The 12,993-nt window shown below is 48.0% G+C and overlaps 1 protein-coding gene across 1 annotated transcript; it reads right to left on the bottom strand.

Moving 5' to 3' along the window:
• Positions 1-10,550, bottom strand: LOC310838355 (zinc-binding protein A33-like). The gene is made up of 7 exons (XM_083725553.1): positions 10,418-10,550; positions 8,608-9,254; positions 6,864-6,959; positions 4,395-4,628; positions 3,299-3,321; positions 2,168-2,523; positions 1-953 (listed from the first exon to the last, which is right to left on the bottom strand). Exons 2-7 carry the CDS (start codon positions 9,031-9,033, stop codon positions 430-432), a joined length of 1,659 nt encoding a protein of 552 aa, XP_083581679.1. The 5' UTR covers positions 9,034-9,254; positions 10,418-10,550; the 3' UTR covers positions 1-429.
• Between the last annotated feature and the right edge of the window lie 2,443 nt (positions 10,551-12,993).

The following is a 12,993-nucleotide window of genomic DNA, read 5'->3' on the forward strand; positions in this document are numbered from 1 at the left end:
ACTGCTGAGCATTGACTTCCTTCCCTCCCTTCAACATGTTTTCTTATGTCAGTTACTTTTCCACAGTTTCTTATTGTATCCAATCCTATCTATTTAGTAAGATTTATTCCAGTCCTGCCAGAGTCTTCAGATTTCTACAGTTATTATTTATGTACTCCATAAATTTACTCTAATCCTTTTGGAATGTTGCTTCCTCCTGATTTCGGATTCTCCAGGTCACTTTTGCTAGTTCCGCATAATCAACCATCTCCTCTATTGCTGGTAATTCTGGAACTTTCCATTTTGGGGCTAACAAAGTTCTGGCGGCAGTCGTAGCATACATAAATAACCTTTGAAGCGGGGTTTGTTTCTTGAGGGCTCCGGATCGGTAGCCTGAGTTTGGTGGTTCTGCGATGGGATCCCACCCATCTCTGGAAGCTCTCCAGCAACTCAGAGCTCCAGGTCCCACACAGATAGCGGGTGGCTGCCCTGAGTGCTGAGGAAAGGAAGCAGTTCCTCGTGGAAGGACACTTGGAAGGTGTAGAGGTGGTTCATGCTGCTGCTGTTGTAGAAAGAGAGCTGGCCCCCTTCAAAGTCCAGGTAGACCCCCACCTTATCCATCCTCCCGCAGACCGAGAGCAAGGTCCGCGGCTCGCTCAGGGCTCGGTACTCTCCGGCCCGCAGCTCGATGGCCCACACGCCTTCCTTGGGCCGGAAGTTCAGGCGCTTCTTGCGTTTCACCGACTTCTTGGCCGCCCCGATCACCCAGCCCGCGCTGTCCCCGACACGCACCTCCCAGTAGTACCGGCCCGTGGCGAAGCCCTTCCGGCCCACCACGCAAGGGCTCGAGGTGAAGCGCTCGGGTTTCCGTCGCCAGAAGCGTCGCCCCGGGCTGAACTTGACCCCGGTGGCTTCCTCCACAAGGACCAGGCTGGGGTGAGCGGAATTGCAGTCCAAAGTGATGCAGGCAGGGACTGGGGGAGAAAAGGACAAGAGTGTGGAATTATTTTAATGTTTTTATTATACAGTGGTACCTCGGGTTACATACGCTTCAGGTTACAGAGGCTTCAGGTTACAGACTCCGCTAACCCAGAAATAGTGCTTCAGGTTAAGAACTTTGCTTCAGGATGAGAACAGAAATCGTGCTCTGGTGGCGCGGCGGGAGCAAGAGGCCCTATTAGCTAAAGAGGTGCTTCAGGTTAAGGACAGTTTCAGGTTAAGTATGGACCTCCGGAATGAATTAAGTACTTAACCTTAGGTACCACTGTATAATTATTATAATTATAATTACAGTGGTGCCCTTGCAAGACGAAATTAATCCGTTCCGCGAGTCTCTTCGTCTTGCGGTTTTTTCATCTTGCGAAGCACGGCTATTAGCGGCTTAGCGGCTTAGCGGCTATTAGCGGCTTAGCGGCTATTAACGGCTTAGCGGCTTTAAGAAAAAGGAAACAAAATCGCAAGAACTCGCAAGACGTTTCGTCTTGCGAAGCAAGCCCATAGGGAAATTCGTCTTGCGGAACGACTCAAAAAACGGAAAACTCTTTCGTCTAGCGTGTTTTTCGTCTTGCGAGGCACCACTGTACAATAGGGATAGTGATAGTAACAGTAATTTATTTATATCCCCGCCAATCTGGCTGGGTTTCCCCAGCCACTCTGGGCAGCTCCCAACAGAATATTAAAAACACAATAAAACATCAAACATTAAAAACGTCCCTAAACAGGGCTGCCTTCAGATGTCTTCTATAATTAATTTTATTGTTTTGACATCTGATTGGAGGGCGTTCCACAGGGCGGGTGCCACTACCGAGAAGGCCCTCTGCCTGCCTGGTTCCCTGTAACCTCACATCTCACAGTGAGGGAACCGCCAGAAGGCCCTCAAAGCTGGACTTCAGTGTCTGGGCTGAAAGATGGGGATGGAGACGCTCCTTCAGAAATACTGGGCCGAGGATATTTGTTGTTGTTGTTGTTGTTGTTTGCAGGTCCCCAAATCACACATCGGGGGGTTGCTCGCATGAACAATCGAACACGTGGATTACCAAAACCTATTCCTGTTCACCGTATCCTGACTAACGAGCCAGAACTTCCAGATAACAGGAAGGCAGAACATAATATAGCTGCCTCTTTGGGATTTTCAAATAGGCTTGACCTGAAAGCCCCATTTCCCAGAATGCAGCAGGGAAAACTTCACCTGGATACACGGCACCCAAGAGCTCTTTCCAGGCGTAGAACTGCAGAGGGCCCTTGAACTCGCCCAGGTTCAAGTCCACAGGAACCACTCCATCTTCGTCTTCTTCCTCTGCGGCCATCTCTCGCACTCGCTCTTCTTCCTCCTCTTCCTCCTCCTCCTCTTCCTCCTCCTCCTCCTCTTCTTCTTCCTCCTCCTCCTCTTCCTCATCCACATCTCCCTCATCTCTTGCCAGCCCCTCATCGGTCTCATTGTCACACTCATCTGTGTCTTCACTGCTGGCTCCCAAAGCATCTTCCGCCGCCTCAGCTTCTATTTCCTCTTCCTCATCAACCTGGGCTCCTTGCTCTGTGCGGACCCTGTGGGTGGTAATAATAATAATAATAATAATAATAATAATAATAAAAAAAAACAACAACTTTTGGAAGGCCACCAGTTCTCCAGCCTTGATCTCTATGCTGGCAAAAGCTTTGTGTGGTTTCTGTAGCGGGAGTTGTTTAAAGAAGGTACACTAGTAGCCCAGGCTTCTGCTTTTGTGGTCACTTCTCCATAAATCAGCACATGCACATTTTATGGAGATTTATGTCTCTGGACCCATGCCCCATATCCTTTAAGTCCAGTGCCGGATTTACGTATAAGCTAAACAAGCTATAGCTTAGGGCCCGCCTCTCTTAGGGGCCCCTAAAAAAATTAAAGGGGAAAAAACTGGATGTACATTTCCAAAATATAAGATTAAAAAAGCAAATAAAATAAAACCTACATACAGCAACAGTGTTTTGTGTTGTGTAGGCTCCTATGATGTAAGTAATGGGCCCTGCCTACTAGCCTGCTTCCCAAAATATCACTGGTTTGCTCATTTCTGTATATAGGGTGCCTACATTCTGCATGTGCAAATGGCTTTAGATACCTATTAGGTCCATAAATTACCATATAGCATATATTCAACACCAAAAAAACAGCGACAATTTGCTGTTGACAAAGGACAACTGGACATATAAAGGGCCTCATTACCTTCAGTAGCTTAGGGGGGGGGCTCATCAAATCTAAATCCAGCCCTGTTTAAGTCCCTAGTAATACCCCCCCCCAACTCTGAAATTGCTTATTATAAACAAGAAAGGGGATAGCATGACTCACCTCTCCAGCAACTCTTTTGCCTCCTAAGTAGGGGGGGGGGAAATTAGAAAGGAGTGAGGTGAAAGAAACATCTGAAAAGGACTCTTTCCTAAGGTGGTCCCTTTTTTAACTGGCAGGGACCCCTGTGATTTTAATAATATATAAATATAATTTTTTATTTATACCCTGCCCTCCCTGGCCAGAGCCAGGCTCAGGGCAGCTAACACTAAATATAAATTACAATAAAATGTAATAGAAAAAAACAAAAATAGTTAATTAAAATACGGCTTAAAATACAGCTTAAAATGCAGCCTCATTGTAGTAGTAGCCCATAAATCAAGACAATAAAGGGAGGAAACATCAGATATTCACCCGAGTGAAAATGTATATGCTAGATCCCATATAAGGGGTCAGAGTGAGTCTAAGCCGAAGGCCAGAAGGAACAGATCCGTCTTGCAGGCCCTGCGGAAAGATGTCAAATCCCGCAGGGCCCTGGTCTCTTGTGGCAGAGTGTTCCACCAAGTTGGGGTCAGTGCTGAAAAGGCCTTGGCCCTAGTTGAGACCAATCAAACCTCCTTGAGGCTCAGGACCTCCAAAGTGTTGTTATTTATGGACCTTAAGGTCCTCCGCGGGGCATACCAGGAGAGGCGGTCCCGTAGGTATGAGGGTCCTAGGCCGCATAGGGCTTTAAAAGTCAAAACCAGCACCTTAAAGCTGACCCTGTACTCCACTGGGAGCCAGTGCAGCTGGTAAAGCACTGGATGAATGTGATCCCACAGCAAGGACCCCGTAAGGAGCCTCGCTGCGGCATTCTGCACCCGCTGGAGTTTCTGGGTCAGCTTCAAGGGCAGCCCCACATAGAGCAAATTACAGTAATCAAGCCTGGAGGTGACCATCGCATGGATCACTGTGGCCAGATCAGGGCGAGAAAGGTAAAGGATCAACTGCTTAATACGGGCTATTTAAGGGCTACATCAACTATGTTTTTAAATAGAAAAACTCAGTACACCCTGTGGGATAACCAGCCTCATATAACCAACATGCTTACATCTAATTAATGCATGAAGGGGTTAAGATCATGGAGTAAGCTGTCCTGCCAGGCTTAGTTTACTCTCACCTTGAGGAAACTGATTTGGTCCTTGCATTCCAGTCCCGCCTGCACCCGGCAGAGGGTCTCCGACCAAGAGGCCACCTTCCAGTTCAGTTCCTTCAGCTTGGTTTCCATCTGGGCCAAGTTCTTCTCTCGCTGATTCTCCAGGGCCTCCTTTAAACCCAGCTCTCTGTCGCTCAGCAGCTGGTGCATCTTCACAAATTCCCCAGAGACGTGGTCAGACAAGGACTCAGAGCAGGTCTGGAAAGGGGAGAGGTGTGTCACTCACACCCGAAGGCTTCTGCTCAAATGGGATTGGTGAATGGGATTCTGCTCTTTCCCAATAACAGAACCTACCAATCCTCTAGAACAGTGGTTCTCAACCTGTGGGTCCCCAGATGTTGTTGGACTACAACTCCCATCATCCCCGAGCTCTTGCCTTGCTAGCTAGGGGTGATGGGAGTTGTAGTTCAACAACATCTAGGGACCCACAGATTGAGAAAGGCTGCTCTAGAACAACAGGGGTGGACAACAAGGCCTCTACCCAAAGGCCACGTTCCCCTCTGGGAAACTTCCAGAATATAGTAGGATGGCTTCTTCACAGAGATCCCTCTTTATCCTCCAGCCAGGTGAGGTAAGAGGCAGGAGCGGTGTTCAAGAGCATATTCCAGCCAGGCAAAAATACCTATGGGGCAAAGAAGGGCTAGTGCAGGGTGTGTGGCCTGGGGAAGAGTCCTGAGGGTATGGGTGAGGTCACATATGCCCCCCCCAGGCCTGAGGTTCCCCATAGCCCTGCTCTAGAATCCTCTTCTCCCTTAGACCTTCAACCTATTAATCAGATCTGCATACCTCTCTCTGATAAATCATTCATCCCAGCAATCAATTGTTAGCCTCATAAATCCATAATAATGGTGCCGCTAGGTCAAGATGGAGGGGTCCACCCTGGTTTCCAAGACTGGCCCATTTTCCCAAGAAGGACATGAAAACAAGCAGCGTTTGTCCTGCTGGAAGCATAACCAACAATAATAATAATTTATAATAATAATAATAATAATTTATTATTTATACCCTGTCCATGTGGCAGGGCCTCCCCAGCCACTCTGGGGGGCTCCCAACAGAATAATAATAATAATGCGACAAAACATCAAACATTAAAAACTTCCCTAAACAGGGCTGCCTTCAGATGTCTTCTAAAAGCCAGGTGGTTGTTTATTTCCTTGACATCGGATGGGAGGGCGTTCCACAGGGCGGGCAACACTACCGAGAAGGCCCTCTGCCTTGTTCCCTATAACTTCACTTTTCACAGGGAGGGAACCACCAGAAGGCCCTCAAAGCTGGACGATGGGGGTGGAGACGCTCCTTCAGGTATGCAGGACCAAGGCCATTTAGGGCTTTAAAGGTCAGCACCAACACTTTGAATTGTGCTCGGAAATGTACTGGGAGCCAATATAGGTCTTTCAGGACCGGTGTTATGTGGTCTCAGCGGCTGTTCCCAGTCACCAGTCTAGCTACTGCATTCTGGATTAGTTGTAGTTTCCGAGTCACCTTCAAAGCTAGCCTATTGATGTTCAGGGCTGGAGGCCATAATGGAGGTCAATGAACATGGATTCCCACTGGACTTGTAATGCATAGAACCACTTAGGATGTGGTGATTGATCATCACAATGCGAGCGGTCCACAACCCTTGCTCCAAATTCCTGTGAGCTGCAGCATGGGTGGTGCCCCAGAGCCCAAAGTGTTTCTAAGCATTGCAGGCCAAGCTGAGATCATCCTTACTTGTGCGTATTGTAACCTATAAAGAGAGAAGCAAAGAGTCTTCATTTAGCTGAATAGACTCAGCTGGCTCTCCAGTGTTGTGTTTCACAAAGAACACGTGACCAGACAGTTGTCTTCTTCAGAGCAGTCTTACTATTCTCTGAGTGTGGAGCCTTCAGTAGTCTGAAGGTCACTGATCAAATACTGAATGTTTAAATATCAGGTGTCAGTTAACAGACGGTCATCACTAGCAACTAGCAACTGGTGCTGGAGGAGACTCTTGAGAGTCCCATGGACTGCAAGAAGATCAAACCTATCCACTCTGAAGGAAATCAGCCCTGAGTGCTCACTGGAAGGACAGATCCTGAAGCTGAGGCTCCAATACTTTGGCCACCTCATGAGAAGAGAAGACTCCCTGGAAAAGATCCTGATGTTGGGAAAGATGGAGGGCACAAGGAGAAGGGGACGACAGAGGATGAGAGGGTGGGACAGTGTTCTTGAAGCTACCAATATGAGTCTGACCAAACTGCGGGAGGCAGTGGAAGACAGAAGTGCCTGGCGTGCTCTGGTCCATGGGTCACGAAGAGGCAGACACAACTAAATGACTAAACAACAGCAACATCACTAGCAACTACAAAGGCAGACCAGAAGATGACCAGGAAACGGATAGGTTCAATTTGGCATTGCGTAGCCTGGAAAGCCCAACTGCCCCATCATAAAACCCAACAATGCTGCCTGCACCTTCAATTCTATAATGTTCTCCTGTTGGCGACACTGGCTCATCTTCAACCGCCTGAGACCTTCCTCCAGAGGCTCTAGAGATGCCTTCAGCTGGTCCTGGAGCAAAAGAGAAAACCCCCGATGCCATTTAAGATAGCATAGCATTCTTTCAAAGGGGACAGGGCTGAGTGGAGGAAATGCCAAACGGACACATCACCCCTCTGAAGGTCTCCCCATATGAAGATGGTTTGTAAGAAAATAATGCTTAGGCTTAGAGAAGGACTAAAGAAGTGGAACCCTTATGCATATTCACATATTTGGGAGCACCACAGTTAGCAGCCCTGGTTTTCTGAAAAGTGAGATTCAAAAAATACCTACCATCTAGAAATAAAGATGCAAAACGTTTCACTATGTGCAACAGCATTAGGAAAAACATGTTGGGAAGGCGGCTCAGGAAGGCTGGACAACCCTAAGTCCATTTCTCTAGAACCTCTTTTAAATTTCTAAAATGACAGGAGCATCGTGACAGATGGGTACAATTATTCTGTCCAAGTTGTTTCTTATAAAGCATTTCAGGACTGTTGTTATCTTGGGGTTGGATTTTATCACATACCGGCAAATTCAGTTTGCACAATTATAGTACCTTGGAAGGTCTTGCACAACAAGCCCACCTCCACACAAAATTGGACTTTTTGCAGTAAGGAAAGTGACAGGGAATGACAGTGGAAAGTGTGGGGTAACACTTGCTGTGAAGCAATATTGTCTAATCTCCCTACAAACCAACTGTATGAATGCCTATTATAATTCAGGGGAGAGGGGACATTCAACTATTTTGGTTCAAGGGTGACTAATAATATGTCATCTTCCAGATGTTGCTGGAACTCTTACTCCCATCATCCCTTAGAATTTGCCAGGCTGCCTGGGGGTGATGGGAACTGGAGTCCAGCAATATCTGGAGGACTTACTATAGAATAAGGCTCCACAGTGTGACTGAATGCAGGGGCAGAGGAAGGGGGTGCGGTGGGGGCAGGCCGCCCTGGGTGTCACTACTGAGGGGGGTGACAAAATGCCGGGCGGCACTCACTGCGGGGCCTGCAGTGCTCCTGAGCCACGCGTCTGCCCCAAACAGTCCACCCGCTGCCTCCCCCTCTGTAGGGGCCCCCCTCTGTAAGGCGGCTGAGGGGAAGGAGGCAGGCAGACTCCTCTGAGGCCCCGCAGAGCATCCTGCCCCGGCTTGCCCCACCCCACGGGTGGCTGGCCCCACCCCTTGGCGCAGGGCACGCACACTGCCCCAGGCACCCAATCGGCTTCCTCCACCGCTGACTGAATGTCCACCCTAAATGCCAATTAAATTTTTAAGATGGCACCTCTGGGAAAAGTCCTCGCGTTGAAAGCCCTCTGACTTAGAAACTCTGGAAACAGATTCCTAATACAGTGGACGCTTGGGTTGCGAACATGATCCACGGGGGATGCACGTTCGCAACCCGCAGCGTCCGCAATCCGCAATGGCACATCTGCGCACGCACAGGTTGCGATTTGGCATGTCTGCGCATGCGCAACCCATGATTTAGCGCTTCTGTACATGCGCGACCGCCAAAACCCGGAAGTAACCCGTTCCGGTACTTCTAGGTTTTGGCAGTCCGCAAGCCAAAAAAACACAACCTGAAGCGTCTGTAACCCGAGGTATAACTGTACGTGCATGGAGGCTGTTGTTGTTGTGACTTAGCCTCCGGTACATTGCTGAATAACAAACGGCCTCTCTCACCTGATAGGCCTGAACCGCATTTTTGATGGGCAGGAAGTCGTGCCCACGATGCTGAGGCAAGTCGCGGCAGATCACGCAGACGGGCCCCTCGTCCTGGCTGCAGAAGAGTTTGAGCGGCTCCTCGTGCTCCTCACAGAAGTACCAGCCTCCGGTCCCGCCGACCTGGGGACCTTCGTCGAGCTTGAGAAGGCGGGCCTTCTCGGCCAGGCTGCAGAGGGCTCGGTTGATGGCCATGCGGCGCAAAGCAAATGGCCGCCGGCACTCGGGGCAGAGCCCGCGCCTCTGACCCTTGGGGATGCAGGGCTCCAAGCATGGGGCGCAGAAGCTGTGGCCGCACTCCAGCATGTGTGGGTCTCGGAAGATGGAGAGGCAGATGGGGCACAGCAGGTCCTCAGTGAAGCTGGATACCTCTTTCACGGATGCCATGTTGAAAAGAGAGAGGCTGTCACAGGTACCACTTCTCCTTGGTATGGCCGGGCCTATACCTATTGGCTTGGTGGACTTTGGTGGATTTTTCTCTCCAATGAGCCAAAATGTTTGTTTTTTCCTCTCACAAGGGCTCGCAAAGCTTCTTTTACTTTCAGGCTTTCAGTTGAGCTTTTTTTCTTTGTGATGTTTCTTTGAACAGAACCATCAACGACCTTTTCCTGTTTATTAATGATGATGGTGGTGGCGATAATTTAAAATAAAAGAAGATGTAGAAAACTGGGTTACAATGTGTAGTTTCCCTGTATACAGCCAGGTATTCCCATATGTTCATTTGGAGGGGAAAGCTGCCTTAAAGCACTTCAGGACTGTTGCTATCTTGGGGTTGGATTTAACCACATACCAGCAAATTCAGTTTGCACACTGGAAAATCTTGCCCAACAAGCCCACCTCCCCACAAAATTGGACTTTTTGCGGTAAGGAAAGTGACAGGGAAATGCACTGGAAAGTGTGGAATGGCACATGCTGTGAAGCAACATTGTCTAATCTCCCTACAAACCAACTCTATGAATGCCTATTAAATAGCCAACATCATCTAATCTCCCTGCAAACAAACCCAGGACGAATGCTCAATAAACAGATTGTCTGGAAATGTTTATAGTGAGCTAGAAACTTAAACAAGATTTGACCTACAGAGTTGCTCTTCTATAGTACCCCAGACCATAATAATCTCACAAGACCTAAAAGTCATACAACTCAAAAAATCCTGATTGACCCCCCGCTCTTTAGTTCACATGCTACCAAGGGTTTTAAAACCCTTTTTTATTTTAGTAGCGTATATTAGAACAAACAGCCAGTGATTAACAAATCATAACACACTCTTTGCTGATTCAAGGAACACACTTTTCTTCAGAGCTTACTATAAATATATGAAGTTTTATGTTTGGTTTTTCAAAATTCAAAAGCTCTTCCATCCCAGAACGTCGTACCTGGCCAGTGGTTTTCCTCTGTGAGCGTCACCTTTCAGGCTGGGTTCAAGTTTATTTTCGAAGCTTATCCTAAAACAATCCTTAGCAAGTTTAGTCAGAGAAGCCCCACAGAACTTGCTTCCCAATGTCTTCACGGCTGCATAAACACCATACTTTTTTAAAAAAAAACCACACCCCAAGAATCCTGGGAACTGTGGTTTAACACACACCCCAAGCTACAATTCCCAGCACCCTCAAAAGCTACCATTCCCAGGATCTTGGAGAGTGTGTGCTTTAAATGAATGATGTGTACGCAGCCTAGGACTACATCAAAGTCTTCTCAGGAGCTTTCAGACTCTCCTCTTCCCCTACAAAGCAGACTGCCTGGTTGCAAGGAGCACAAAACTCTCTCTTACCCTTTTAGCTGAAATGTCCTCCCCTGCTGTTTCCCAGTCTTCTCCCGGGGCTATTTGCTGCTGGAATAGGATCAGGTTAGGACCTCTCCCTTTGAATTAGCCTAGGTTTTCCCTTATCCTCTGCATGGGCTTGCCTTTGTCCTCCTTAACCCCTTCCCCCCTCCTCTTTGCATCCAAGTGCAGGGATGGGGAGGGGAGACTTCAGATCCTGCATATTGCAGCAAGGCTCACTTCTACGGAGGTGCGATGATGTTGACGCAGCAATTCTGGCCTCTGCAAAGCTGCCAGCGCTCCAGCAAAACTGAGTCAGCACTTTCCCCTTGGAGGAGGAGGAGGAACCATCCTGCAGCAGCGCCTTTTACACAGTGCACAGAGAATTGGGGGGTGGGGGATATTGGGAGATGTCCCAAGCATATGAAGATGGAGTGGGATGCGGGAATAGAGAGAGGGTCCTTTTAGATGACAAGTGACACAGGAATGGGAGCAAGGATAGTTTAAGGGTTTGGCGGCAGCAGTGTGCGGAGGACGTAACAGAGTTAATCCTCAGTCGGAGATGTGGCTGGTGCCTTTGGGGACAGCTGCAGAACATCTGCTTTGCAGAGCACCTGGTCTGAAAACCCTGGGCAGTCAGTGTAGATAACGCTGGATGAGATGGAACAATGGTCTGGCTCTTCGATCCACTGGGAACCTTCAATCACTAAAATATCTTTGCCAACCTTCTTCCTGTCAATACAGTGGTACCTCGGGTTACATACGCTTCAGGTTACGGACTCCACTAACCCAGAAATAGTGCTTCAGGTTAAGAACTTTGCTTCAGGATAAGAACAGAAATTGTGCTCCGGTGGTGCGGCGGCAGCAGGAGGCCCCATTAGCTAAAGTGGTGCTTCAGGTTAAGAACAGTTTCAGGTTAAAAACGGACCTCCGGAACAAATTAAGTACTTAACCCGAGGTACCACTGTAGTCCCTTTCTGTCTCCAGTGTGCACACCGGCCTTTTGCAGAAGAAGCAGGGGGTCTCTCGGTGTTTATTGTGCTTAAAATGCACACAAAAAACAACACTCCAGAGATCCTCCAATTTTACCGCAATATAAAACAGAACGTGTCTCAAGATTCTGAAAATTATTGTTTTGCCGTCAGCGTTGCCCTACGTTGCAGCAATTCTAACAGGCAGCAACATTCCGTGACATCAGAGCAACTCACCCAATCACAGGGAGAGGGGGTGTGGTCTTCCATGTCCACAGCAGGTAACACAGAGCTGTCACTTATGATGTAATAAAGTGGGGGCATCATATAGGTCAGAAATGGGGCTAGACTTAGACCCTGGAAGGTTGAGAAGACCACAATATGAAAACAGGACTCAATTAAAATTGGCAGTAGAGGGCAGTAACATGAAGGAGGGGACTTTGTGAGAATAATTTCTTCCTCATCAGCCTCATCAGCCATCTCTTCCAGAGACTTTAAGAACGTCCTCATTACAGCTATCTGACCTCAACAATATTCTTGGGAAGAGTTTGCTGCAGTGTATACTGCTTGCGTCAAACTGTAGGTGGTGCTATTGCTTTAGCCAACCCAAAATACTTTAGTGAATTGTTAGTCTTACTCAGAATACACCCAATGAAATTAATTGGCATCACCTTAGCTCGAATTCCCACTCAGCCTAGTCGTTAACAGTCGTCTACAGGTTTACCACACCTATCAGCCAATCACCCATTCCCACCACCCTTCTGAGTAATACCCCTCTCCACCCTCTCACTATATATAAGGGTCTGGTGACTTCTGTTTCAGTGTATCTGAAGAAGTGTGCGTGCACATGAAAGCTCATACCAATAACAAACTTAGTTGGTCTCTAAGGTGCTCCCTAGACAAACCTAGACAGCATCTTAAAAAGCAGAGACATCACCTTGCCAACAAAAGTCCGTATAGTAAAAGCTATGGTTTTCCCAGTAGTGATGTATGGAAGTGAGAGCTGGACCATAAAGAAGGCTGATCGCCGAAGAATTGATGCTTTTGAATTATGGTGCTGGAGGAGAGTCTTCAGAGTCCCACGGACTGCAATAAGATCAAACCTCTCCATTCTGAAGGAAATCAGCCCTGAGTGCTCACTGGAAGGACAGATCCTGAAGCTGAGGCTCCAATACTTTGGCCACCTCATGAGAAGAGAAGACTCCCTGGAAAAGACCCTGATGTTGGGAAAGATGGAGGGCACAAGGAGAAGGGGACGACAGAGGACGAGATGGTTGGACAGTGTTCTCGAAGCTACCAGCATGAGTTTGACCAAACTGCGGGAGGCCGTGGAAGACAGGAGCGCCTGGCGTGCTCTGGTCCATGGGGTCACGAAGAGTCGGACACGACTAAACGACGAAACAACAACAAAAGGTCTACTGGAAGGAATTTTTTATTATTTTGTTTCGACTATGGCAGACCAACACAGCTACCTACCTGTAACTTGAAATAAACAGTTGCATTTGTAAATTGGTGTCATATCACTGTAGATCCTGTAGGTAGAGCTGTGGCGCTGCATTAGTGCTTGAGCTGTCATTGTGCAGGATCAGGTAGCCTTCGATTTATACAGATATA

This window comes from Podarcis gaigeae (assembly GCF_964106915.1).
Source record: "Podarcis gaigeae genome assembly, chromosome: 2".
Lineage (NCBI taxonomy): Eukaryota > Metazoa > Chordata > Lepidosauria > Squamata > Lacertidae > Podarcis > Podarcis gaigeae.